This window comes from Accipiter gentilis, chromosome 2 (assembly GCF_929443795.1).
Source record: "Accipiter gentilis chromosome 2, bAccGen1.1, whole genome shotgun sequence".
Classification (NCBI taxonomy): domain Eukaryota; kingdom Metazoa; phylum Chordata; class Aves; order Accipitriformes; family Accipitridae; genus Astur; species Astur gentilis.
In genome coordinates, this window is record NC_064881.1 from 7,202,702 (window position 1) to 7,230,101 (window position 27,400).

At 43.2% G+C, this 27,400-nt stretch overlaps 1 protein-coding gene across 3 annotated transcripts in view; it reads right to left on the minus strand.

Moving 5' to 3' along the window:
- Window positions 1-247: 247 nt before the first annotated feature.
- The window catches only part of GAREM1 (GRB2 associated regulator of MAPK1 subtype 1), a 104,837-nt gene continuing 77,684 nt past the window's right edge, over window positions 248-27,400 (minus strand). For 2 of the 3 annotated variants that reach the window (XM_049825865.1, XM_049825883.1), the window contains 4 exons: window positions 26,103-26,233; window positions 15,157-16,335; window positions 9,687-9,853; window positions 248-6,372 (listed from right to left, as the gene is read on the minus strand). In XM_049825865.1, the coding sequence (XP_049681822.1) occupies window positions 5,460-6,372; window positions 9,687-9,853; window positions 15,157-16,335; window positions 26,103-26,233 (2,390 nt within the window). In that variant the 3' untranslated portion in view covers window positions 248-5,459. The remainder of the gene's footprint in view (window positions 6,373-9,686; window positions 9,854-15,156; window positions 16,336-26,102; window positions 26,234-27,400) is intronic. The other variant, XM_049825873.1, reaches the window with a different exon arrangement.

Genomic DNA, 27,400 nt, shown 5'->3' on the forward strand with positions numbered 1-27,400 from the left:
ACGGGGAAAAGTAATGTGTCTTGAGAGGTTAAATGCAAAAGCCTGATTGCTCCTCTCAATTATCCCAATCTTACTTTGTGAATTTACTATTTGAGAAGCGCTTATTTCTGAATTATACTGAGATGAGCAAGAGGGTAAGTCAGTGAAATTACTAAATGAAAACCAACCGTTTTATATAACACACGCCACCCAACCGATTTAGTACATCATATTCTGTACACATTGAAAATATCATGAAAATAGTGTCTTTAATATACAGTTTATATACTTACAATATGCAGTTTAAATTTGTTCATATACATTACAGGGATATTTATTTGCACCTGGTTTAAATAATAATCTGCCTTCAGCCTTTTACACAAAAGCCCCAAACAGCACAGAATTCCACAAAAACCATGCTTCGTTATAACGGAAATGTACTAAGCCAAAGTTTCAGGGCTTTCGCTTTTTTTTCCCAAGTGTTATTTTTTGACCTATCCAAAGTGAATCTAAAGAGCTAAGAACTAACAGATATTTTTAATATAATTCAGAAGACTGTCCAAGTCAAGAGAATCACTCTGCAGATTTTCACGCTGAAAATTTGGTTATCACGCACAGAAATGGTAAAGTCTGAACAACTCCTGGAGTACTAGGAGTTTAAGACATAACAAGTAAAGAGTCATTTATTGCTAGGTCTTAACAAGGGGCCTGCATTTCCCTACTGCCCTGCCGTCCCTAACACCACGAATGAAAAGGACGATCCCTCACTTTGATTAAGATTTCATTCCTACCTTCTAGCTTGCACACAGGAACGCTGCCATTTCAGAGCATCAAAAAGGGGAGCCCAGGAGAGCTGGGCTAAGCCCTAGTCCTTTCACACAGGGCTGGTGTTCGGCTTTTAAGTAGCATGGTGTACCCCCTGCCTGGCCCGCAGGCAGGACTTTGCTGACCTCCGTTGCAGGTAGGCACCCCGCTGGGCAGCACACAAGTAGCTGGTGCCAGCACACTTTATTTAGTGGGGAGACAATCAAGGAGTTGATTCAGGAAAACATAGGAGAAAACATTTCAAGTATTTATATTTGAAACACAGTGGGTTTTTAGACAGCATTGCTACTTACTCTGTTTCTCTTGAAGCTGTTGTTGCGGAATAAAGTCCATTAAAGTGGCAAATGAAACTGCTGTATTGGAAAAAACCCTGTGCAATACACAGTTACTTCAAACTCTTGCTTCTAGCTGCAAAGAACACTTCAAAATACATTTTCCTTTTAATTTTGGATGGACCAAATGTTTTCTGTCTCTAAGCTTCTAGCTGTAGGCAACTTTTACACTATGGCAAGAATAAGAATGCAGATGTGCACTTTGAGTTGATTTCAATACAGCTTTGGTTAGCCAGCCAGGCAGCAATACGAAGAATCTTAATCCTAGGCACAATGAGCCTTTAAAGTAAACCAGCATTTTCCCTCAAGTTTCCTCCCCACCCTGCCCCCGGCCAATTCTGTGCCCACCTCCAGAAAAGCCCCCATGCCAAAATTCACCTTTCACTCCTGAAGGCAGCCTCAGTCCTTGTGCCACCATGCAACTGTTGCATAGAAAGGATGCGTTTCCTGGTGCAGGACAACAAGACAGCTCCATACAGAATGACATACCAGATTTTTTGCTACCAAATGCCCCGGACAAACAAAAAACCCAAGGATAACACACAACTTCAGACACTGATAACTAAATAAGCACCAGAGGCCTTACATCTATTTAATCTGAGGAAAGAAATCCAAGGTTAGGAGTGGCCTATTTTAGTAGACTGCCTCCAAAAAGTACGAGATTTTAGGCCTGACACGTGTTGTCTGAACTCAATGGGTACATCTCTGCTAGTAGACAAAATGGGCCAGAGCCTTCTCTCAGGCCCCAAGGACAACCAACACAGCTCGCATCAACACGGTTGAACTCCATTAACCCCCAAAACCAGGCTGATCTCCCCCATTGCTAACCTCCGAGCTGTGCTTGGGAGTTGTGTGGGATCACCCATTGCACAGGCTGGTTGGGTTGCACCAAACCAGGCAAGAGCCCACATCAACTGTTCAGCAGCACGCGACTCCCACGAGAGAGCACCCGTGCCTCGGCGCTGCTCAGTTTGCTAGTATGGTTTGCAAGTCCTAGCAAACACTGAGTGCCATCTCCTCCTAGTCTCATCAGCCGGTAAAAAGTCCGTATCACAGGGATGTTCCCCAGAGCTTTCGCACACTTCCTAACCACAGTGGGAACGTTAAAGCAAACCTCCATCTCAAAGTACCATCAGCAGTGCAGCATTTTGTAACCTTTTACAGATTTAAGTCTCCAGGTCTTACACCCCATCCTTCTAAAGAGTCTGTGTGGTTCTCTGCTAAGGCCTGAAGCTCTCCTCTGCTCCTGCCCCATTTCAAAGGTGCCACCATCCCTTTATTGCCAGAGACTTCCCGCGAGACCAACGCATTCACATCGGTCTGCCCCGTTCAGACTACCTTTCTATAGCGCCAAGGACAGTCCTGACCCCCTAACACCACAGCAGCGAAGCTCAAGAGGAAAGCAAGTAAATTAGATCCCATGGGCATCAGCGCTGCCATAGCTTGGCTACCTACACAGCGGTGGAGAGGCCAAGCCACCACACTCCAGCTGCCTGGTTTCCTCAACGCTCTCCTGATTTTACCAGAGCAGACGCTTCAGTCCAGCCTGGGCATCACAGCAGGGAGCTCAATGCTGCAGTCATATAATTCACACAACACAAAGGTTAGGAACACCTAAATCACTAAAAAGGGCTTGGAAAATTAAGGTGATGGGCAGCTAAGGGCAAAAGAAAAGGTCAAATGCTAACATATTATGCATAAAAATAAGTAGGTAGTGCCAGGCCAGAACAAAACAACTGGAAGGACATCAATAGCAAGTTTGCAGTTAGAGGTTTCAGCTGTACTTTTGCACACAGGCTGTGCTTCTGAAATCATTGCACATTTCTCGGCCTTCCAACAGGCCAGCTGTATTTTGGTCTATGCATATGTGATGTTAATGCAGCACACTCACGAATGCAAATTCCACCAGGCTGCTTGCAAGAAAAACCATTCCAAGCAGGTAAGCAGAGATAACAGAACAGGTCTCCTTCCTTAGCTGAAGAACACTATTTTCTCAGGGATGTTAATATCCTGGAGGCATTAGCAATATTTAATGCTAATATTACCAAGAGTGCAATCTCCTCTCTTTTTGAGAGAGAGAGAGAGAGAGAGAGATTTTACCTTTTTTTACCTGGAATTAACAAGCCAAGCAAAACAAAGAGAAGTATCTGACATTTAAAACTTGTCCCTTTCCAATTTGAACACTCATTTGACATAGTGAGGGTTAAAATGCAATTGATTTCAACTTGCACGTGCCTATGAACACACATACATATCTGAACAGGACTTGAATTTGATTTAGTCTTACTTGCAGCTAAAATATTTTAGGACGCTAATTAAAAAGCATCCGGAGGAAGCTATTGATCTGTTGCTAAAAGTTGATACATTAAGAAAAAGAGTAGGATTATGAAGTCTTGGGGTTTTTTCTATTGGGATATTTTTTGGCTCCCTGCTTTCTAGTACCCACATCAATTGGGCTTTGCTCTCTGGTTGGGAACTGGTGGTTTGCATTATTGCAAGACAAATGATGCATCTTGGCTTTGGCATGGAGACATGACATGAAATTTGCCCAGGCAACAGAACACTCTATTTGCAAATAAATTGTTTTAAATGAGTCAATATGGTTGAGAAAACAGGCAAAATCAGCTTCCCATTTTGTATTTTCTCTTGATGCTCCCACTACGTGCCCTACAACAGAGAAAGAGACATTTTTTGTACTTCAAAAAGGTAAGAAAGGCAGGTGATGGTGTCACCCTGGCCAGGGCTCTGCTCAGCAGCAGGCGAAGGTGAAGCTGCTCCAGCATCCCTGGCTCTGACTACCTGAGGATCGTGGGCACGCACACTTGCTGAGGATGGACACCGCAGACTGCTTCTTGAGGACCTCCACAAATCCTTGCATTCAGTACTACAAAGGTAGGGGATCCTGGGGTTATTTAGACCCATTTCGGAGAGCTCTGCCAACTACAAGAAATCAGCAACAGACTAGCAAAAGTTAATCGTATTTCTAGCCTTCTGAGCAGTTAAATTCGAAAGGTCTCCAGGGGCAGACGAATGCCCCCTTCCCATCTCTGTGCTCCCTTTTGACCGCTACTTCCGTGCGACATCTATTGCAGCGACTTTTGCAGCTGGGCAACTGAATTAACACATCTTATGATGCTACAGTCCCTCGCACTTTGACACCCACATCCTCCTAGCCCACTGCAAACAAGACAGGTGAACTTAAAACATCACAAGCATTTCCCGTGGCGTGGCCCAAACCCTCACTCGGCCCCTTCTTACCAGCGTGCCATGTGCTGTTTCTGTTCCCTCCCTCGCTAATGCTTTATTTCAAAGGCATCCTACAGGAGTACTATCGCCTTCCCACACAGATCCGACCGCAGGAATAGGATAGCACATCGAGCGCGTTTTCAGATGATCGTAACAGCAGCAGAGGAAACATAAAGGGCTGCCTTTCGCCAGAGCAAGGCTATTGCGAGGGCTGTGCTAGCAGGCTACTGCGGCAGGCAGGATCTGCTGAGAGGAGTCTGTGCACTGAGCTGCCTTTCCCATGAGAAAGCTGCATGACCAGAAGTCATGCTCCTTACTCCAGCCATCTGACTACAAAAGCAACTTTTTAAATCTACAGGTCACAAACTTTTAATTGGTCAGGGCAGAGTGGCTCAGTAGGAAGATCCCCCTTCTCCCTCCCCTCTGGGCAGTGAGCTAAGCAAGACTCTTGTTTTAAAAACATTTAACTCTTTTTGCTCAAAGTAACATGGAAAATGTATCCACACTACAGGTAGTCAGGAAGATACTGTTAATGAAAATATGCTGCAAGAATAGTGTATTAGTGGCACTTCACAGCAATTCTTAACATTTTCAGATGTAATGTCAAAACAATGGTTTTGTATATCCGAACATGCTTTTTGTTAACAGAAATGGAAGAAGGTCGCAGCATGTTGCCAAATATTATTTGAACAGAAATAATCCTGTAAGAAATACATTTTTTTGCAGTTAACACAAAACTGTAAACTGGATCGGTGTGTGTCTTTCAGCATCAAATTGTTCAGTAATAAATACGACTAAGTCTTAAGAGACTACGGAGTAAAAGTTCCCTTAGTGTCCAGTTTTTAGCAGCTGTTGAACGTTCAGGGATGCACAAGGCACGCCTCTGCAGATTCTCTGTTTTATTATTGACATACAAAAAAAAAAATCCGTTCACCACTCAAAAATGTTTATCTGCATAGGAAGAATTTTTCTACTACTATTTACAGGAAGGGCTTTTAGTGCAAAAAACAGGAAGTGATGTATTAGCTGAAGTGCATTGAGCACATCTCATACAGTTTCACTAAGAACTAGTTGGCATCACATCTTGGGCCGCCAGCCATTAATGAACTGTAGTATTTTCTTAACCTGCAATTTGCTTAGCTTAAAGTCTTCTGACAGGATTTCTTCCGTAAGCTGAACCAGTAAATTGCCATCAATCTTCTCCGTAACAAAAAAAGATATGACATCTTCTGACAGACCAATAAACCTCAGCGATTTAGATACTTCCTCTATGGAAAGTCCAGAAAGGTCTGTGGGTGGCTGCCAGGGAGAGCCATCCCCACAAGATCTTGGTGCTAACTGGAGGTGGAGGGGAGATGAGAAGGGATAAGACAAAGAGAACGTATCCTGCATGCCCTTTTTAACGAGATACTGATCTTCCAAGAGGTCTGGAGAACCAGTTTTCGACTCCTCCTCAGCACCATCTATTTTCAGTGGCAAGGGACACATGTCTGTAACTGTTTTCTCTTCACTTGACTTCGGTGCCCGAGGAGGTAAGGCAGGACACGAATGGCTCTGCTTCGCGTTGCTGACTCCCAGAGTTTTCTCATCAGTGCAGTCTAGAGAGTAACTTGCCGACTTTGGACAGCTAGAGATGGTGTTTGTGAACTCTGCTGGGGTCAGCGGGGAGCACCCCACTGGGAGCTCACACCCATCGAAGTCAAAAGTCAAAGGTGCTGGACAGTTTCTCTTTGGCGTACCTGGAGTCTTCTGTCTGGGGTAACTGTAGCTCCTGCTTGGATCGAGCAGGAAATCACTCCTATTCAGGCTTTCAGCAGTTCCTGAAAAATGGTTTGGCCAAGATAACCTTGAAGGCAGAGCTTCAGTTGAGGTGCTTCCCAAAGGCATCGTGCTCTCAGGCTCTTTGGATTCAGTTTTCATCATGTTACAAGGGTAGCAGGAAACAGGTGTGCTCTCAGTTGGGTTGGTGTTGTCGCTCTCTGTGACACTGCTTAAGGAACAAAGCAGAAAGGATGTCGTTAGAACAAAAAAATTTGGCATCTGAATAAATTCATAAATCATTTGACAGAGTCAGAGGGTAGCTGTCACAAGGAAAGAATCTTCTTTCCTCCGGCAGAACTTTTCAGATTTGAATTAACAACACATTTGAATAATGCATTGACAATTCTTTTACTCCTTCTGCAAGCCTGACAAGATGCTGATATACCCAAAAGCCTCACATCTTGGCTTTTCAAGCTTGTAAAAAAGTAGATGTCTCAATTCAGTTCTGTGTCATCTCCCAAATACTCAGTTCTTCCACTGTCGAATTCCTGAGGGACACCACCTTGGAAAAGGAACAGCCTCACATATACTAGAAGATGTTCTAATCCTGTATTTTATATTTATATAACACAGATGTGACATGGTATGCAAAAGCTCATAATGGGGGCAGGTCACCACTGCATCCAAGCTTGACTGACATAAGAGATGACCAAAAGCCCTTTCGGAGCCAACATTTTCAGTTGTTACGGCACTTGCATGTGCACAGGATCTTTCCCCACAGGTCACTGCACCAAAAAATGCATCAGTGCACAGTACAATAACACAGAATAAGTGCACCAAAAAATGCATCAGTGCACAGTACAATAACACAGAATAAGTTACTGCTTACTGCCAAAGGAAGAGTTTTACCTGGAAGGGTAAGCAGACCTAGCTGTACGTCTTGAAGTATGAGGCTTAAGCTTACCCCACAGTAACTTGTTTGTGTGTCCATTTCCTTAAAAAGCTATGATGAGAAACACTTCTTTTCAAAGGCACCTAAAGAAAGTTACCTTGACCTACTTCCAGGTGGTAAACTAAGCTCAGCCTGTCCAAGGGAACCGGTGGTTTATATCCAAATGTTCCCGAGAGACAGAGATGCCAACAAAACCATGCAATCTATTATCAAAAGCAAATGTTGCCACTTTTATGCCACTTTCTAAAAGAAAGTTTGAAAGATTGGGTTGATCTTTGGAATTCTGGCCAATTAAGCCAGAACACCGGAAAACCAATTAGCAGGTTTATAAAATCCTTACTTAACACAACTGACGGAAATAAACAGTTGAAAAAATTGTTTTAATTACTCACCTCTCTCTCCTGGAAACTAACTACTCAAGAAAGAAACTCGGTGGTCATTCTGTGACTGCTCAGTGAAAACTGCTTGAAGAAGGCAGCAGCTTTCAAAAAACCAGCATAGTTTTGAATGGGTTGACATAAAATTCATTCCCTGTGCGCTTACAGTGAGTCAGAGAGGAAGCCAACCTGGACTTGCCCAGCTCAAACACAAAGCGCAGATGCATAAAAGCAGCTCTAATCTATATCACTGGAAAATTAGTTACAAAACTCAGCCCCAACGGATGCAGTTTCCCTCTGTCTAACCATCTCTTGGTCTCCACTCCATGCCCTCCAAACTTTTCTTTTTTTCCTGTTTGTGTCACTAATACAAGTCTGCCAGTTAAGCAGTTGGATGTTTACAATAGCAGAGATGTTTTTTTTTTTCTCCCCCTCACCACAGATACACTGTCAACTGGTCATTTCTGGCTGCTTAAAGACCAACTGGCATAAAGAACACAATGCAAAGCATTTTTCACAAACCAGGCCATCAGGCTGCTCAATTCAGAGAAGACAGTCACTGAGGCACTGTAAACAACTAACTGTACAGAGGAATTAAATGGATTGATCCTGTTTCTGTTCTCTAATTCAATATTAGAAATGGGAACATTTAATGATTTAAAAGATTAAGGGAACTACTGAAAACTGATAAAGTAACATTTTTAAAGTGCTTCATATTCGTCCTCCACCAAAATTAACTCACTGAGACTCAGTGCCAAAGGATGCAAGAGAAACCATACAGCTGAAGTCAGGCATCAGGCACTTTTATAGGCAGATAAGGACAAAACATATTGGTTTTGTTTATGTTTAAAATATTGGCTGCAACCCTTCATGATCCAGAAAATAAGATCATTGATAAAAATGGCAAGACCTGAAAAGCAACTTCACAAGCAATCTGGTTACTCCACATGTTGCCAATCCTCTAGCAGCTTCCTCTGCGGCACTAGGTCAATTCTACCAAAATGGAGATATATGGTCTGGACCCAAGATGGAGATGAATTTCATGCAAATATCATGAAGTTCAAGTTAAATAATACCACTTGCATTCCTGAGAAACTTCACTTCTCACTGTTTTCTTGGTTTCTTGGGAGGCAGATGTATTCTTGGCTACAAAGAGACAAAGCAGCATTTGGTGGGCCCTAAATGCTGGGAGGTCTTGTGCTCAGCCTCCTGTGGAGTAGACCTTGACAGAACTACCCAACAGGCTTTCATAAAAACAAATGAGCAGCCTTGATCCAGAATGATCATTGCCAGATACACTACACTAAGCTGCAAATGTGCAGTATAGCTTAGAAAGGCAATTCCAGCATAAGGTACTATACCCATTGCATCTAGGCTGAAACAATTTCAGTGGTGTTTCAGATCAATTTGTAATATCCAGACAGGTAGTATCTTGTCATTGAAAAGATACCAAAAACAATGGCAACAAGACATTCAAGGCAAAAAGGAGGGGAGACTTCAAAAGGTGTATGCACTTTCTAAAGCCAAAGGAAGAACACCACATTGCTAATAAAAGGTATGCAGCCACATAATTCAAAATTTCCTGTCAAGTTTTGACTAGCCTGAGTGAATTTTCCAGTTTGTAGGTTAGGTTTGTGCTGAAGTGGGTTTGATCTGGAAGCTGTCTGGCCCCCTTCTGCTACACCTCACTTTGCACTAAGTGGTGTCTGCTGGCCTCTCTGTTCTCCATCATGCCCACCCTGTAGGTTCCCATATAGTTGGCACAACACATTTCTGGATTACCAGGCCCCTTTTGTGCCCCCACTTATCAGAGCTGGCTGCACTGCATGCATGTAGCACTGAAATCCCACCTGAACACTAGCTTTGAGATGTTCTGGTTTGAAGATTTAAGCCTTTCAAGAATTATACAGAACTGTATGGGATTTTTCCGTTTAGACAGCTGGTGCCACCTTACAGTGAGACTACCTATAGCAATATGTGCACGTATTTAATATAAGTTGCTACGTCCTATCTAGTAAAACATAGTTTCTGCTGGATCTTTGCTTCCTCTTGAATCTTTAAAAATACCTTAACAGGTTAGCCCATTTCACAAAAAGTCAGCAACTCTGACACAGCACCATGCCTTTATAAACAAGTGCCTTGAAAAAAGAATACTGCTAAATTTAACTTTCTCAAAAAGTGCTAGCACAGGGCTCTCACAGCTCAAACACATACATGTTGTGCAGTCCTGAAGAGTAGTAGGACAGAGTAGGACTAGGAGAGCGGGTCTGCTGTCGTGCAGGTTTGACTGTACGAGGAGGGATGGAAGGGCTGGTGGACGATGGCTTTGAGCTCCGTGGTGGGACAGGGGGAGCATTCAGGAGCCTGCATTCCTCTTTTACCTGCACAAAAGAAGAACATCTAAGTAAGCAGTGAGAAAAGCTGGGCAACAGCACTCTCAACCAGATGAAACACATCTGGTTCTGCCTTATTCTATGCAAGGAAATAATTAAAAAGGGAGGAGAAGAGAAAAATGATGCTAAGTATATACATTTGCAACAGTATGTGGCTGTCACAAAGAAGTCCAAAAGAATGCCTTGCTACCAGTAGAGCTACTAGCAATCTTTTTTAGGGTGCTTTTCAGTAGTTTGATATCTACTCATTCAGAGAGTAGCAGTAACGAAACGATGTAAAAGAACCTTCCAGTAACATATAAAGTCAGACAGGCTGTTCCAGATATTTTACATTTTGTGAGGAGCAATAAATTAGGCTTAAACTTCATTAGTGTTGTTTATTTAGATGTAATAAACCAAGCTTACGTAATGAAAAGATCTCAACAGACTTTGATGTTTCCTGACTTACTTCACCAGTGATACTCAGTCATGCATCTCTAAGATAATTCCCAGCCTTCCTCCTCCAGGAATAGTACATGTATCTCATATTTACCAGATGCTGGGATTCAAACCTGGAGCTTCAGTCCTTCTGTAGCTGCCAAAGCAGCCCATGATAAGAATAACTACAAAACTTACAAGTTGAAAGGTGTGGGCAGAAGAGCCTGTTCAAATAACACACCCAGCCAATAGGTCTACTTTTTGCAGCCAACCAACTTTGCAGCTTAAAACACATGACTGTAGCACTGCTCATCTGAAATTAAGTTTGGTCTGCCTAGGTAGAAGCAAAATATCAGGATCCATCGCCACAGAAAAAATGATGGAATTAAGACCTTAATCTCATTAGTACATATTTGGGCGAGCAATTTCATTTAGTAGGGCTAGAGGTGAGCAAAGGTACTGAGAATTAGGCTGCCAGGCAGGATTTTTAAGGACTAAGCACCTTCCCCTGGGCAGGATGAGACCTCTATGTTCTTCTTGTCTGAAACAGTCTTAGATGCACCAGAAAAAGGAAATTCTCTTTGTGTTTGAAATTTATAGTTTATTTTTAAATTCAACACCACTGCAGAACTAGAAGTTATCTTAGCAGTTCTGCAACACATAATTAGCAATTAAAGTGATTTAATTTATTTAAAAACAAAATAAATGTGGAACCTTTTGCAATCCACTTCAGTACTTTCAAAATGCAACAATCCATTTAGTACTTTTGTGAAATGGAAAATTGGGGACTAGGACATTGTAGTACATTTTTTCCCTAATTCAAAACAAGTCAAAATTACAGGAAGTGCCCAACAGCATAAAACACTGAAATAAATCTTGCTCTAAGGGTTCTTACTTGCTCTTTCAAGAAAAAAAAAAAAAGAATCAATTTTATTCATGTTTGTTATTGAACTCGGGCATAAAACTCTTCAACCATTTTAGTGCTGTGCCCCAAGGATGCCTAAGGACTTCACTTCCCCCCCACCCCCTCCAAGTCAGACTAGGCAAAGTTAATACTGCATGCTATTGAATACATACCCATGGGGTTAGAGAGACCATTCAGGGGAGCTCTTGGAGCACAGCAGATGGTCAAGGGGTTAAAGGGATTCTTTCCTGGGAAGACTGCCGGCATTCAAAGGTGCTGGCATAACAAACTATGCCAAACTCCCTTGCTGACCTAGATTGCACATCAGAACAAGGCCGTAAATAATACCGGTTTGCAGTCCCATTTGGTCCCTGTCACAAGACCGGGATTACAGCTGCCAGACACAGCCCTCAGGAAACCCAGCAGAGGAATAAAAAGGAGGATTTTTGCAGGTTAAATTGACAAGAGCAAGGGGAAACTTCAGAGGAGAGCTACCCCTCACTAGGTCCAAGCAAAGAGCAATGAAATAAATGCAGAAGAGGAGGGGAACAGGCACGGCACGACATGACGATCACCTCGATGGCTGCTGCTATTACTAGGAAATACTCTTTTGCCCAGAAGCACTAGATGCTGTGCAGCTGCCACATATACATAAAGTGCACTTGCACTGCATGTCCTGGGACTTTTATTTGTCACCATCTGAGCCCTCCTATGCTCTAACACCCTTTCCCATGACCCGGGGATGGTGACCCCTTTCTGATGGCGTGAGCTGGATTTTAAGACATCTGTCCCTTCTCCTTGGTGCCAGCCCAAGCCCCGCCAGCACCCCCTGGGCCCTGGGGTGTCGCTCCTGAATCTGGGGGTCGCGGTGACCACTTCCGAGGCCGCCTGGATAAAACCCACCCCGTCGCCGGCATGACCGCCAGCGTAACACAAAGCCGTTCAACACTCCTTGCCGATGGGAGCCTGAACTTCCAGCACACTCCATCGGGGATGTGCTTTAAATCAATCAGGAAAACAGCCTCTGATTTTATGCAAATTAGTGTTTGGGGACTGAAGCAATTTCTAATTTACAGGCCTTAATTCAGAGATAATTTTTTTCCCCTCTCCTTCTGCCTTCATGCTACTTTGATTTTCTGAAAGGTATTTAGAAAATACACATGATATATCAGAATGCTTCATCCTGCCGGAGAGAAGAAAACCAGAACAGCTTCTGAAATACCCAAATGTCCTTTTCTCTCCTGCAAACAGCTCCTGTACACGCATTTTAAATTCAGTGCATGAAAAAAATACAATTGCCAGCCAACCTTTATACAGAAACGCTATGGAGTATCATTCTAGAGAGAGTGATGACTAAATCGCATGTTCATCAGCAGCTCCAGAGATCTGCTTATTCTATAAATACCCTACATGGAAACCATGCAAGCATCTCCTCGGCCCCAGCCCACTGATGAATTCAGTAGGTCACCGATACTCATTCCAAAGCTGTTCCAGGAAGCCACAAAACTGAGTTTAAATTTTTATCATCTATGGAGATGTAGGGTTTTTATTTTATTTTTTATGGGGTTACACCCCCTGCCCACCTCTAAATGCAGGCTAATACCTTTAGCAGAAATTTTTTCTCCTACATGGCTAGAAAGCAATGCCAAAATTGCCGACAGTTCTCCCACATTACCTCAGTAATGTAGGACACACACCGTACACTTTTCAAAACAACCTTAAAAGGGAACATACATATCTACCCCAAACGCCACCCTGCTGCCGCCAGAGGGGAGGTGCTATGCCACGAGGTTTCCCCAGGTGTGAGGGTCCACACTGATGCTCTGTATCACAGCAGGCTCTCCCAGAATCCCATCGCCCACTCCCCTGGCATGACCTGGGGGGAGGGCACCCCCCGCCAGGAGGGCTGCCCTCACCCTGCTGTGGAGGCAGCCTTCCTCCCCCACTGCCCCCTCGCCCGCTCCCCGGCATTGGTTCCGGCAGTCCTTTGACCCCATGCTGAAGGAGTTCAGCTCACAGAAATCAGCAGGAAACTAATCATTTTCCAGATCCAGACCTGGCTGCCTGCCCAGGTGCAGGAGTGCCAGAGCCAGCACAGAAGAGGAGCCAGGACCATGTGGCTGGGAAAGGAGGAGGAGGAAGAAGAAGAAGAGGAGGAGGAGGAGGAGGAGGAGGAAGAAGAAGAAGAAGAGGAGGAGGAGGAGGAGGAAGAAGAAGAAGAAGAGGAGGAGGAGGAGGAGGAAGAAGAAGAAGAAGAGGAGGAGGAGGAGGAGGAAGAAGAAGAAGAAGAGGAGGAGGAGGAGGAGGAAGAAGAAGAAGAAGAGGAGGAGGAGGAAGAGGGTAGGACCAGCCCCACATTGGTTTACATCAGCGTAGGCTGCCAGGGAACCTCATTCGGATATGGTGCTGCTGGGCACTTGTCCAAAGAGTCTGCACAAAGCATTGGTGCATACCTGAACTTGGAGGCAAGGAAGCGCTCTCAGGTTCCTGCACTTAGACATTACAGGTAAACACTCTTTGCTAAGAAGACATAATGTCTTGACTTTCCTGTCTTTGCTGAAGCTGCAGTGACTGCTCTTTGGGGAAGTTTTGGCGATACGGTCAAAGGGCTGCAGTCGTGCATTTTGTGCCTGTGCTGGCGTTCTGCCTTCTCCTCGCTGCACCTCCCCAGCAGCTGCACATCCTGGCCAGGGGGGTCCCCACGGCAATCCGCTACAGGCTAACCCAGCACAAATAAATACAACTTAGCTTTCAACCAGACTGTGACCTGGCTCATGATGGAAAGGCTATGGTTACGGCCAACACTGCAGATGGCTGTTAGATGGCAACAGGAAAGGGATGGGATCACCATGGTTTGCTGCAGTTTGGTCCTAGATTAGTCTCAGCTTACTGTGCAGCCATGCTCTTGAAATTATCATTGGACTTGCAAATGGAACAGTATTTTCTTTATTTAAATTCCAGCAAAACCCCTGCAAAACTAGTTTGTTAAATTAGAATATCTGTCAGGATTCATATGACATACGTATCTATCATTTAAATTTTGCTAAAGATTCCTAGACACTCTTTCCTGAGGGAAGTTTTCTTTTGTTCCTTCATGTTTTCAAAAAAATAATGTTTAGGACTATGTCAAGAGACCATGTAACGGTTGGATTTTCCATCCAGTCCACATAAGCTCCTGTTGGTGAAACATATTTGTATTTTTGCCTCTGAAGTCTCCATGACATTTCAGGTTTGGAGAAGTGATTTCTCCCATGAGTTTTCATTAGAAACCCTAGGAGAGAAACATGCTCTGTTTAAAATTGAGTCCTCTAGAAGGCTCATTTATCAGCTCTGCACAGTTCCTATTTAAACATGTTTGCTTTCAATAAGCAGTACAGAGCGATTAGTTCAGGTCTAGTTTGATAAAGTTTCCTTGAGGTCAATGACACTTAATATCCTTCAAAATCTGCCATAGACTCATAACAGAGAAGACAATCTCTCATTAACAAACACTTCAAATCCATAAAAATTCTAGCTGTTCTCATTATCGGGGCCTGTTAACTGAAGATACACACACTAAGGTGATCCAAGGCAGTTCCAAGTGGGGTCATGTCCCACAAACTTCGGCCACAGAAAATATGAGAAAATACGGAAGCCATGTGAAGAGATCATGTGGAAAGCCAGGGAAGGAAGTGTCCTAGCAATTCTTAGACCTTGTTTGTGGGAGCAAAACCCCCCAATAAATATCACCTTAAAGCATCAGGATTAAGCTGTTAGATCAGTTATATTAAATATACTCTGGTGGTTTTTAGGACATGACTTACGCTTTGTAGGAAACTAGTTGAAGTTGCGCATCTCACAAAGCCTCACCATTTCCTTGCTCTCCATGTGCTGCCCTGCCCTGCTCAGTCTTCCCTAAAAAAAATAATCCTCAAGCAAACTCTTCACCAGCTACAAAAGAAACAAACCAACAAAAATAACCCCGACTTACTGCTTCTGATTTGGGAGGCACTGGAGGTGGAGGTAGGGAAACATCTGAAGACTTTGTGGTTGCTCCGACAGTCGCAGGCACGGGAAGAGATGCAGTACCACACTTTGATCGGAAAGACCCTCTGTAGTTGTCACATTTGTTCTTCTCACTTAGCGAGTGAGTGAGAGGCTGATCGCCAGCCTTTCCAGACCCTTGGTCCAACCACAGCTCTTCGTAAGGAAGTTCTGGTTTTGTAGGTAGAAACATCGATTCTTCACTAACTTCAGGAAAAAGGTAATCGCTGCTACTGTCACCAGACTCCTGGTACTGAAGAGCATCGTGAGAGAACAGGGCCCACTCGTTACACAAGTCCCTGCAGCCGTGGAGGTTCACTTCACTATTCCCATGCAGGTTGTTTCCATAGACGCACACCGAAAGCCGGTGGAAGGACTGCGTAAGCTCGTCCCGCGCGTAGCTGAGGGAGTTCGGCATGTGGCTGTGCCCCGTGCATCGGCTCTTCTTTGGGCTCTTGCAGTCTTCGTTCCAGTCAGTTTTCACATCTCGCACGGCACGGGAATACTCATCTATGTCAAACTGTTCCTGGCATATATTAAACCAATGCTGGATGAGGGACTCGTGCCACAGCTCCCCCTTCACCAGACTGTCAGGTAGAGTAAATTTCGGAAGCGTCAAGTGCAAGGGAAAATGCATGGGAATAATTTTGTTGCCACGAAGCACACAACAAACCACCACAGTCTTGGTTTGAATGTTGACAAACTTGTACCTGTGCCCTTCACGGATAAAATGCAGGTCGTAAGGGTTTCTTGGTGTAGGACTCGGCACAGTCACGTTAACGGGCAGCCTGGTTTTTTCTACTATATTGCGAATTGTGTGCTCACCTTCTTGCATCTGCACCTCCAGCGGGCTGCGGGTGCTAAACTTGCCCTTACACTGGAAAGGGAGGCTGATGCTTTCGTTGGTCCTGTGGTTCATGCAGATGAGGCAGGGCATTTTGCCTCTACCTAGCTTACTAATTGAATTAAGTTTCCCAATTTTTTTGAAGATGGTGTTGAGTCGTGACTTCTCCTTAGAAGATTTTGCATAAAGGATTTCTGCTTGCCCCATTAAAGTGAGCTCATCCCCAGTACTAAGGGTAATGTTGTAAACCTCGGTGTCTTCATTGCATTCACCTGAAGCCACCTGCAAGATAATAATAAAAAATTTGGTTTTCCCCAACTGAAGATAATACTTCAAATCATATCAAATCTATTGAGACTGAACTTACAAGACTATATATTGGGAGAAACTAAACTAATTTTACTTGAACAGCTGAGTAGTCAAGTGCAAAGCGTTTAACCTGAAGCTTGGCCAAGTAACCAAGTAACCTTTTTTTATTGTTCTGCACATTCCTGCATCTTACTTGAGGGGAAACAGCCACCCGAAACTGCCAAAGAAGGCATGAGAACAAACATAACCAGTTTTTAAAGAAAGGCCAAATCCTCATATCCCAGCAATTCAAATAGCCACTTGTGTCATACAGCTATGACAGAGCATGTCTGGATTCTCTTGGGTATATTTTTCCCACCCCCTTGTTTTTGCTGTTTGCTAGAACTTATTTGCCAGGCTCGCAAGGGAAGCAAACTTCTTCTTTCACCATCTTCAGCTCCCAGAGGAGCAGAAAAGGTGATCTCATCATTATGGATGAAGCATATCCCTTTGATATAATCTCTTCCAGGCTAGGGGGAATGACAGATGACATCTATTCCCTGAAGGAGAAGTCAAGAATATCAGTCTGTCCTACATGCCTAACTCCCCCTCTGCTTTGCTCGCCTAGTCATAGACTTCCTTCCTCATTTTTTGATCATAATTGCAATTTAAGAGATTAAACAACATATGCACAGCCATGTGTGTGCTTTTTCTAGTATGGAAATTGTACTGGAAAGGAAAAAAAAAAAAAAAAAAAAAAAGGGCAAAAAACAGATGTCTAAGGCTCATTTATTCCTGAAGTTATTTCCTTAAGACTGGAATAACTCTTTACAGACAAGATTGCTCTGCTTCGTATTTGAGTGGTTTAACATGAAAAGCCTTTTTCAGGGACCTAACAGAACCCACCCAGCTCTTCCTCAGCAGCAGTGGATACCTATTTATAAAGGAAGGTGCATCAGATAAACCCTACTGGCCTATTATAGACCATTTCATTTGGAAATATTGAACACACTCAAAAATTGCAAATGAAAACATATGTTAAAATTGCACATCCCTTCCTCACCTCCGCCACCCCTAAAGACTCCATAGAGCTGTGTGATGTTCAAATTCCAGGCTTCAAACTCGGGTATCATCACAGAACAGCCACTGCACGAAATCAAGTGCTGTAATTCCAATTGGTTAATAACTGAGAAGTGCTGTGAATAACGCCTTCTCTTGTAGGACGTGATCTGCAACTCACCCGTATTTGTGAAGTTGTGATTATCTTCTGCAAGCCTTTCAGAGCACACACACAGAGGCAGCTCAGCCGAGGTGTGCCGCCTTAGCACTTCAGTCTCAGGGCTTCCGGAGAGGAAGTCATTCAAGCCCTGAATTATCTAAACGAACACTAACTGGTCTAATCCAGGAAACTACTGGGATTTATGGTACGTAATACTCATTCACAGTGCACGCCACTGGCCAGACCGTATTCTGAAACGTCACGACATGAAAGGAAAGCACTCGGGTTTTTTGCCGGTAACACCGGTGTGACGCTCATTGCTGGTTCCTCCTCCAAACCGCCACAGAGCGCTGCTTTTGAGCTGCAGCCATGCAGCCCTGCCTGTGGCGGAGCTGATAAGGGCTGAGGACGCCCAGGGCTCTGTGCATGTACCGTTCAATTCCCCCCTTCTCCTTCTGAGGGCATGTTCTGTAAGAATATCGGTTTCTAGCATTGTCAAGTCCCCGCAAATGGCTTCTTTGGACAACGTGAGCTACGCTGTCAGATATTTTAACTCGAGACGGTATGGTTACAGCTTTTTCTCACTTCCTGCAGGACACCGGCCGGAGCGAGGGAGGTGTCACAGCCTACGGCTGTGGGAGCTCCTGCTTGGCCGACTTGCAGTTCCCTGGTGATTTGCAAACAAACAAGCCACTGTAGAAGGAAACAGCGGGTCAGATGTGAAACCACAGAGGTAACTAACTGGCCAAACTTCACAACGAAGGTCTGGCGAAGCAGCTGCTTATTAATGGCATCCATTTCAACCAGCCAAATAGCAAATAGAGTTTTAGATTTGACAGGCATGTTTAAAAACAAAATATTCTCAGTTAAAAAATTTGGAAAATATTCTCTCTCTTTTTTTTTTTTTTTTTTTTTAACATAGTCATAGGATAATAATAGGCAAAATAAGGCTGAATTTCACTGTGCTGCAACAAAAGAAAAATCGCACCATGGTTCTAGTCTGGCACTCTGAGAAAAATACTGTTCTGCACTCTTCCCTCTGAACAAAAATATAAGATATCAGCTGCTGTCCAAAACTGTAATAAAAAACCCCAAAAAGTGAAATTGAAAGTCTAAGACTGCACATCTTTATCCCTATCCATTAAACCCTACTATGGTGAAGTTAAGGCTGCTGGTACACCTCAGCAGGCTAAGTATATTTTAAAATTTAAATTCTAAAAGTCAAGAAAGGTAACTCCCCTCTTCTCATGTTAGGTTAATTCATTCATCACCACATGGTAGTTAACATCTGTAAAGCATACATGGTGGGTAAATATGTGTTCCAGGACATTAGCAACAAATATATCTCTCATTCATCCCATAGGTAGCAATCACTCTAAAATAATCTAGAAACTCATGCACAGATATCTGTATGTTTTTGTTTCCCAGATTACATAGCTAAATGAACTTTACTTTGCCCCCGTAGCAATGACCTACAAAAATCAAACTTGCTGTCTTGTTCACTCAAACATTTCACTTTATCAATGGCCACAAAACTTATGAAAACATCGACAAATAGGGCTGTGGACTTTAGCACAGGACATCAGGTGAGGTCTGTAGAATCATCCAGGTTGGTCAGGACCCCCAGAGTAATCTAGTCCAATGTGGTCCTCAAAGCAGGTGTAGTTACAGCAGGGTGCTCAGGGTCACGTCCAGTTAAATTTTTAGTTTCTCTGAAGATGGACAATCCACATATTCTCTGGGCAACCTCTTTCTGTGTTCAACCACCCTCATTAATTTTTTTTTTTTCTTTTATTAGAGCAGAATTATCATGTTCCAACTCATGTCTGTTGCCTCTTGTCCTCCAACTGGGCACCTCAGATGAGTCTGCCGGTCTTCTTTATACCCTCCCACTAGGTCCCCTCAGCCCTCTCAAGGCTGGACAAACCCACTTCTCCCTGCCTCTCCTAACAGGTAGTTTGCTACAGCCCCCTGACCATCTCGGTGTACTGGACTTGCTCTCACATGTCAATGTCTGTCTTCCTTGTATTAGCGTGCCATTGGAAAAAAGCCGTTTCCCAAACTGGAAGCAATACCCCAGCTGCAGCATCACAAGCACCAAATGGTGGGAAATCATCACGAACCTCAACCAGCTGGCTACACTCTTGCTAATTCTGCCCGATATGTTGTTGGCCACCTTTGCCACACCACCACTACTGTCTACCAGGTACCCCTCAGACTTTTTCCGCAGAGCCGTCAGCTCGTTGCAGGGCTTATGGCATCCCAGGTGCTGGGCTTTGTGCTTCGCAGGGCTCCCATCAGCCCGGGAATCAGTCAAGGACAGCAGCTCCTCAGAACAGATTTCATTCACACAAAATAGTATGCTTAAAGACGACACGACCTGGGAGAAAGTACATATCAGAAATGATTCCTAAAAGGCAGAATGGGTAACACCACACCAGACTCAGCTCCCTCTACCCTCTAAGCTTCCAGCATTGACCCAACAGGATTTGCGCCTGTAAGCACCCCTACGTTCCTTCACACCCCTGCTGAGAGGATGCCCCATGCACCCCCAGCTTCCCACTACGAAATCACTAGTGGGGTGTAGCAGAGCCCTACGCTATTTCAGATGCTTGGAACTTCCAGTGGCACGTCCCAGCCCATGCATGTGACATGGCATATCACTGGTATAGGACGGAGAGAAGACAGCAGTGCACGATCTCAGGGCAGCAGAATTAAGGTAGTCCAGAACACAGACTGATGCAGAAATAATGATATATTTTTATGGCAAACTGTTAGAATCTCCTCATAATTCTGGAAAACAGGTAATGCCACAGAAGGCAGAAAGCACCCGAGAAGCCTTCACTCAGCTGCATAACCCACCCAGGAGGGCTGATTCCAGTCCCAGCAGGGTTCCACTTCATCCCACACTTTCAGCTCACTTTCCCCCTGCTGCTTTGCCCACACTGGAGCAATGCTCTTGCCTCCTTTGGGACTTCTGTCAGGTTCAGTTTTGAACCTTCAGGTGTGAAGGCCTTGCAACTGGTAGGAAGCCGAGACCAGCTGAAGGAAGCAGGAGAAGGAAGGTAGGACAATACATTTTCCTCGAACATCTCCATAGCGGGACTGTGCCCCCATGTTTTAATTTTTTGTGTGCCCCCTCCTCACATCTTTTATTTAAAACAGAAAGTATTCACTAGACAGTTCCAGTACAGCAACTTGCAGCAGTAACCACCAAACCTCCAGCTGCTGTCATTACCTGATAAGCACAAAGTCTCCTCCAGTTATTAAACTACTAGCCTTGGGAGCATTCTGAAATAACTCCTTCTCCAAACACATTTATCTTCATGGCTGCTCTCTCTCTATTTTACACATCATAACAACAATGCTTTACCCATTATAACAATGACTCCTGCAGTTTTACTTCCCCCTTGCCCCTCTTTTGCCCTTCGCAGCCAGTTTTCACTTTCTGTTAATAGGTGAGAATAATCAGTGCTCCCTGCTCTGTGGAAGAGGCAGTGCTTGTCACACTATATTCCAAAGCCATATAGAAACTGGAATTGAACAACTCCTAATGCAGAGAACCAGAACCTACTCCATGCTGTACTTGCCCTCCACCTCCCTACTGCCAGATGTTGATCCATATTAAGTCTTCACTATCGATGCCAGGATGCTGACCAGAAAGGTTACTGGCTTACAGACATCTATCTTATCAAACACATTGCAAAACAGCAGTGAGTTAAGTCACTATAATATTTTAAGAGTCCCACAATTCAATAACAATTCAGAAGCCAATTACACCTACTGCAGAAGACGGGCATCAGGACAGCGATGAATGATTATTTAGGAAACATGTTCTTCTGGGAAAGCTCAAGTACATTGTTTCTTTTGCTTAATGAAAGGTTAACTTAGAAAAATAGATTTTGATAACACCTGAGTCAATATCCTGTCTTGGACACCAACTGTTCTAATTTTTTATAGTTTGAAGTAGAAGTCTTTAATCACTTGGACACATATGAACTCCTTATAAAAATGATTTGTGGCCTCATATCGCTTGTTATACCTGCTAGATCTTATTAGAGTAATGCAAGCATTACATTCACAGTAAAAATTCACAGTTAGGATTTCTTTTGGTAGAGCTCTTTTTAACTCTGAGGTCTCTGATTCATAGTTACTGCATACAGTTTTTACTATTAAACCCAAGGGACCTATAAGAGCACTTTTTAAAAAAAAAATATTTTTTACAGGTGTCCCCAAACAAATAAAAGATTATTTTAATATAAAACAAACAGTCTTCAAAAGAGGTATTAGCAGGCCCCTCCCCCCCCTTTTTCAAAGAAGTCGACTTAATTCAGTGAGACAGCATCCCATTTTTATTTTATAAACCTGTCTCCCAAGACATAGAATCAGCAAGTGCAACTCTTCATGTTGGTATACACGCATTTCCCCCTCAGCTGAGAGGGACCTTGCCCTGATTGCTACATTAAAAGCCGTCTTCAATGCTGTTTATGGATGTCTCAAATAAATCAGTGTGTTCAAAAAATGACACAAAACGTGACAGGTAATATACCGCAGAGCTCCAACACGAAGCGCCTCTTCATGTGGCATGTCGGGAAGGCCAGCTCATGAGGCCACTGTGAGGCCATGGCGCTCACTATCCAGGCTCCTTTCAGAGCAGAAATCCTATAGCAGGTGCTCAGTGTAGGCACGAAGCAGCAGGTCTGCTTCTCTCTCACTCAAGCCGTGCACCAGACGCTGGAGGAAAAGAGGCAGCCACAGCAGTGCACTGCCAATGCGAGACACGGAGGTGCCACAGCCTGTGTGTACTGGGGACAGAGGGGGAAGAGAAGAAGAAAAACCTTCTTGGAGCCGAGGCTTGCAGCCTCGTAAGGCTGGCATCAAGCCACAAAGGTTAATGAGGGGACTAAAACACTAATTCTCAAAGTGAAGTACTATGAATTGCCTGGAAATTTGGAGCTAAAACCTACACATTAACTGATTTCAAGAAAGTTGCTATTGCAGCATTTAAAAATGCCAGTGTAGGTTATAACCCTCTATATAAGTGCTTTTTGGAAACTCAGGGCAAGTTTATCAGAGCCAGCAGAATTGCCATCAAATCACGAGATCAACTTTGCTTAACTGTACTACATTAACATTTGTCAAAAAAAAAAAAAAAAAAAAAAAAGGGGGCAAAGTTTTCACTATAGACTTATTTTTTCGAAAATGCACACCGTATGACCCAATACAGTTAAGCCACTGTGAAAAGAGGATTACATTAAAAAAAACCCCAACAATTCAGGTATCAAAAGTTCACACCAGTCAAACAATGTCTTTGATAGGAAAGAAAAGAATTATTATGGAGCTAGCTAACTAACTAGCCTCTCCATCCTGGAAAGGCTCTGCAAACAGCTTCGTAGCCTCTCCAGGGAGATCGAGTGGTATCGTCAGGACAAAAATGATATCCTGGAAGATGTGAAAGGTCCTGCAACACTAAGTGGGCTGGTTTTTAGAGTGCAGGAGTTCATGGCTTGTCTAATGTTGAATCTATCAGACAATACTGTTGCTTTTTAAGAGAACTTTTTGTGAATTGTCCTCAGTATGCCATGGGTTTTTTTGTTCCTGGTTTTGTTTTTAAGTCTTAATGCAAATAGCTTCCTGGGTATTTGTACAGACTGCCATCTGTATGGGACCAGAGCAGTTCACTGCAGAAATCTATTGCTGCTGCTTCAGCAGAAGCTAGGGCCCTGGGGTAGCTCAACTTCCTTAATATTTTTCTTCCTAGCATAGAGAATCAAAAACCCCCTAATCTTTGTAGTGTAATGCTGTTACATAAACAAAATTCTCTGCAATTATGCACTGAATATTAATACAAAAAAGGTTATCACCTATCTGGTCAGTGAAGAAAAGACAGAATGCCTCTAATTTTCAATTAGGAACAGCTTAAATACCTATTGACTGAGTGAAATTGGCTTATCCCCAGAACACTCTAAATTGCTGTGCCTGTAGATGCTGCTGGCCACTGGGTACCTGAGGTAACTGATAGGGTATCCAAGCACAGTACTGATATGTATGTACATCCAAAGAAGTTACCAGAAGTAGGTTTAGCCATTACAAAAGTTTGGTTTAATCTAAAATTTTTGTTTGCTATTCTCTGAACAGTGAGTCCACCTTCCACTCCCATGCTTGATGGCATGTGTTACAGCCCTCCTTCAAACACCCAGCAGGTCCCAAACCCCCTGCCTCAGTGCACTGCCCAGAAAGCCTGCCTAGCTGTGAAACCGTGGGGGAGAGAGGAAGGAAGGGACACCCATCTCCCCTGCCTCCCCCACGATAAGGTGGCTTATTTTTCCCTTTAACAACTAATACATGGAGTAAAAATGAAGTAACCCCCTTGGAGAAGATCCCACAGCCCATCACAGAGAGAAGGCAGTTCACTGAACAGCAGTGCTAGCTGTAAAATCCTGCTGGAGCAGCAAAGGATTTACGTGGAGGAGCAAGGTTCGCACCAGGTTGAACCATAACCATGGCATATTGGCACATGCAGGCAGACCTCCGTGAGCACAGACAAAACCATGCAGTGACTGTCTAGTGGCACCTTGTAACTCTACAGGTTCTTTCTTCAAAAATTATCCATGAAAGACTTGAGGGTTTGGAACAAGAAAGAATTCCCAGACTTCAAAGTTCTTCCTCATCTTAAATGCTTCATCAGTTATTTTAGGCAATTTTTTTTTTTTCTTTTTATATCAGATTAAATTCAGAAGAGAACATCAGGAGGTAGCTAAACAGGCACACTGCATTGGACAGAAATCAACCCTACTTAGTATTCCTCCCTTTCCTCTAATCAGTTTGACAGGATCTCCCCTATATTAAAATTTTAGCGTACATAATTCTCTTCCATGTAAAGGGTTATTAAGCACTTTAATAAATCCTGTTAAGTTCATTTATTTTTTGGAAGATGATAACCTTGGAATAGACTTCTATGAAACTGGAAAAACTGCCAAGAGAAATACTGTCAAGATAACTGTGTAACTAGGTTAAACCTGGATTATTATTACTGTTATTTACATTAAGGAGTATCACTATAATACCTTTTAAAAATGGATTTGATATCTAACAGTGAGCTATGCTTATTTCTCAGTTTGCTAAATACGACAGAGTTTTAAGAACACTCATATTAAACCCAAGATATAACATTTTACATTTAAACAACCCTGCAGACAAATATTTTCCTCCCTATAAAAATCAAAGCTGCACATTTTACTGTGCCACTCTCTTGATTTGGTCATTGATCAGCTGAGAAATAATGGCACAGCACTGGATAAGGTCAGCAGTCCCAAGGTAAGACTGATTTTCCTGGGTAGAAATGAAATTCTCTTGTTGCCTTGATTTGCCTAAGTAAGTCCTAAACATACAAAAGTGTTCCAACTTTCTCATGTAGCCTTCATTCACGAAAGGCTCTTTTATGGAGAGCGTAGACGAAAATAACCTACTGTCTTGAAAGGCACGAGTCTGTGTCCCTAAATGAATTAGCTGCTGAGCTTTCACACCTACAGCAGTCTGCAGCAATCCTGTTTCACACCTATAAAAATTGCAGACTGGCTGGTGTCCCGCAACTCTAACAGTGCAAGAAAGGGAATGGTTTCTTCACTTAAAGGTTGTTATACAAACCCCACCTCCCTATACATGGGACCAGGAAACTCTACACTGGTTTTGCACCAGCAGTATCAACCAGTTTCCCCGGTAGGGTACACAACGTGGATCCGCACCATTGCATCCCAGCTCTAGAATGCTCTTCTACCAGTCTTAGGAGGCGTATCAACTGAAGCAAACCAGACAAGCCCAAAGACCCCTCTGCTCTGTTGGCAGAGCTGACCTACCTTGTGTAGCATCACACATATAAGTAGGACAAGGAAGAACAAGTTCTGTCTTCACTGTTTCACGCCACTGCACTGCAGTGTGTTTGGTGATAGCAAGCCCTCTTACACTCATTGCTGACCCTTTGATGAGCCCAAGAAGCATGCACATGCAAACAAACACACACAGAGAACAAGTGTGTCTTTTTTGTTTTGTTTTGGTTTTTTTGTTTTATTCACAATGCTATTTAGCCGCAGTAATTTTGAGACAAGCAACCGCATCATTTCACCCTGCGTGCTCCCTGAGAATAAGGCTTTCTGGACAGGGATTTGAGCAGCTGCTGCTTAGAAGAGAATAAAATTCAGACTGCTGGAGGGGGAGGGGAAAGGGGGCAACAAACAACATTTGTTTAAAATCTGGCAGGAGCATCCTAATTAGACGAATTATTGGATGGATCATCAGGACTGCTCCCCAAAGTGACATCGGACAGGAGAGCCCTTAGAGGACATGTTGATTTAAGACTGCAAAAATGATCCTGAAGAGCACCATCACTGAATGCAGAACACTACAGGCTTTTTTTCTCAAAAAAAAAAAAAAAAAAAAAAAAAAAATCACACTTCCCACACAGCATCATTGCTCAATTGCCATGTATATAAAGGTTGTAACAGTTAATCACTTAAACAGGGATAAATATTTATTCAGGGTCTACCTTAACGTTGAATGTTATTTCCTCCATGACGTAAACTCGTTCAGGAAATGCTTTAGCCACCTCCTCCACACTGTTAAAATACTGCACTGGCTCCTTAATATCTCGGTCTTGTTCCAGCAGCTTAAACTGCCCTGAAAACAGATGATAAACAGAAGAGTTGTAAGATATTTATATTGGACAACTGTCACTGTGGCAACTGCTGGCTCGACTTATTCACCATTTTGCTCAGTCAATTTTTCCGGTTATTAGCAGCCAAACAAGAAGACGAAAGATTGCAGAGAGTCTTCTGAACCTGCTGTGAAAGATACCCCATTTCACCAGGTCAGAACAAAACGAACATGTGGGAGCTGAAGTTAAATTAAAAAAGATCCTTTTATCACATGCTCTCTAGAAATAGTAAATAACTATGGAGGCATTTGTGTTTGTGTACGTAATTCAGTATCTGTACAGATAGCATTTTTTGGCCCTTAATATTAGAAGTTTTACAGAAAGAAAACACACCCATTACTATAAAACCCCAAAACAACAAACATAAGGGTTTTTTTTTTTTTTTAGCATCATCAAACAGCTATTAAAAAATGCTAGGCTAAAACCCTTTTCCCCCTAGGCTTCCCTAAGAATGGCATAGCACCTAACTTTCCTTAATCATAAATTAAGCCCTTTGAGAACTTTAGCTAACATAAGAAATTAAACCATACACGTTTAAAACCTTTTTGAATGTGGTTGCCTTCAGAAGAGCGTTAGAAAGAAGTGTTTCTTGCTGACTTTACCTCCTTCCAGCATGAAAACCTTGGCTATTTTCTAAGTCTTGTAAAAGGCAAGAACTAACACGGAGGCAGCTGCCCCAGGCAGACCTGCCAGGGACAGCCACGTACATCAACCACCTCTCTGCACTACAAGCACAAAGTTTAAAAGCTTTCTTTTATAAACACAGTGATAATGAAAGCTTAGATGGGCACATTTGCTGCTTGTATGACTTAAACTTAAATCAGTAGAGCAATCTTCCTAAATTTAGAAACACTAACTACTACTAAGTTAAAGGCTGGTCTCAGCCAGAGAATAGCACGGCAAGACTCGATGTAAGAAGCCACTCCAGAAAACAAGAAAAAGGCTGAGTAAAATCAATGGTAAGTGCATCTCCTGTAAATCATATTTTAAAATTAGCAATGCACGCAGCCACTAGATTATTGTTCCCAAACAGTGCTCAACCTCATTAAAATACATCCAACACATCAGCCACCTACAGAAATATTTTCTCACTCCTTCAGCATTTTTGTGCACAACACCCTGCTGCCCCT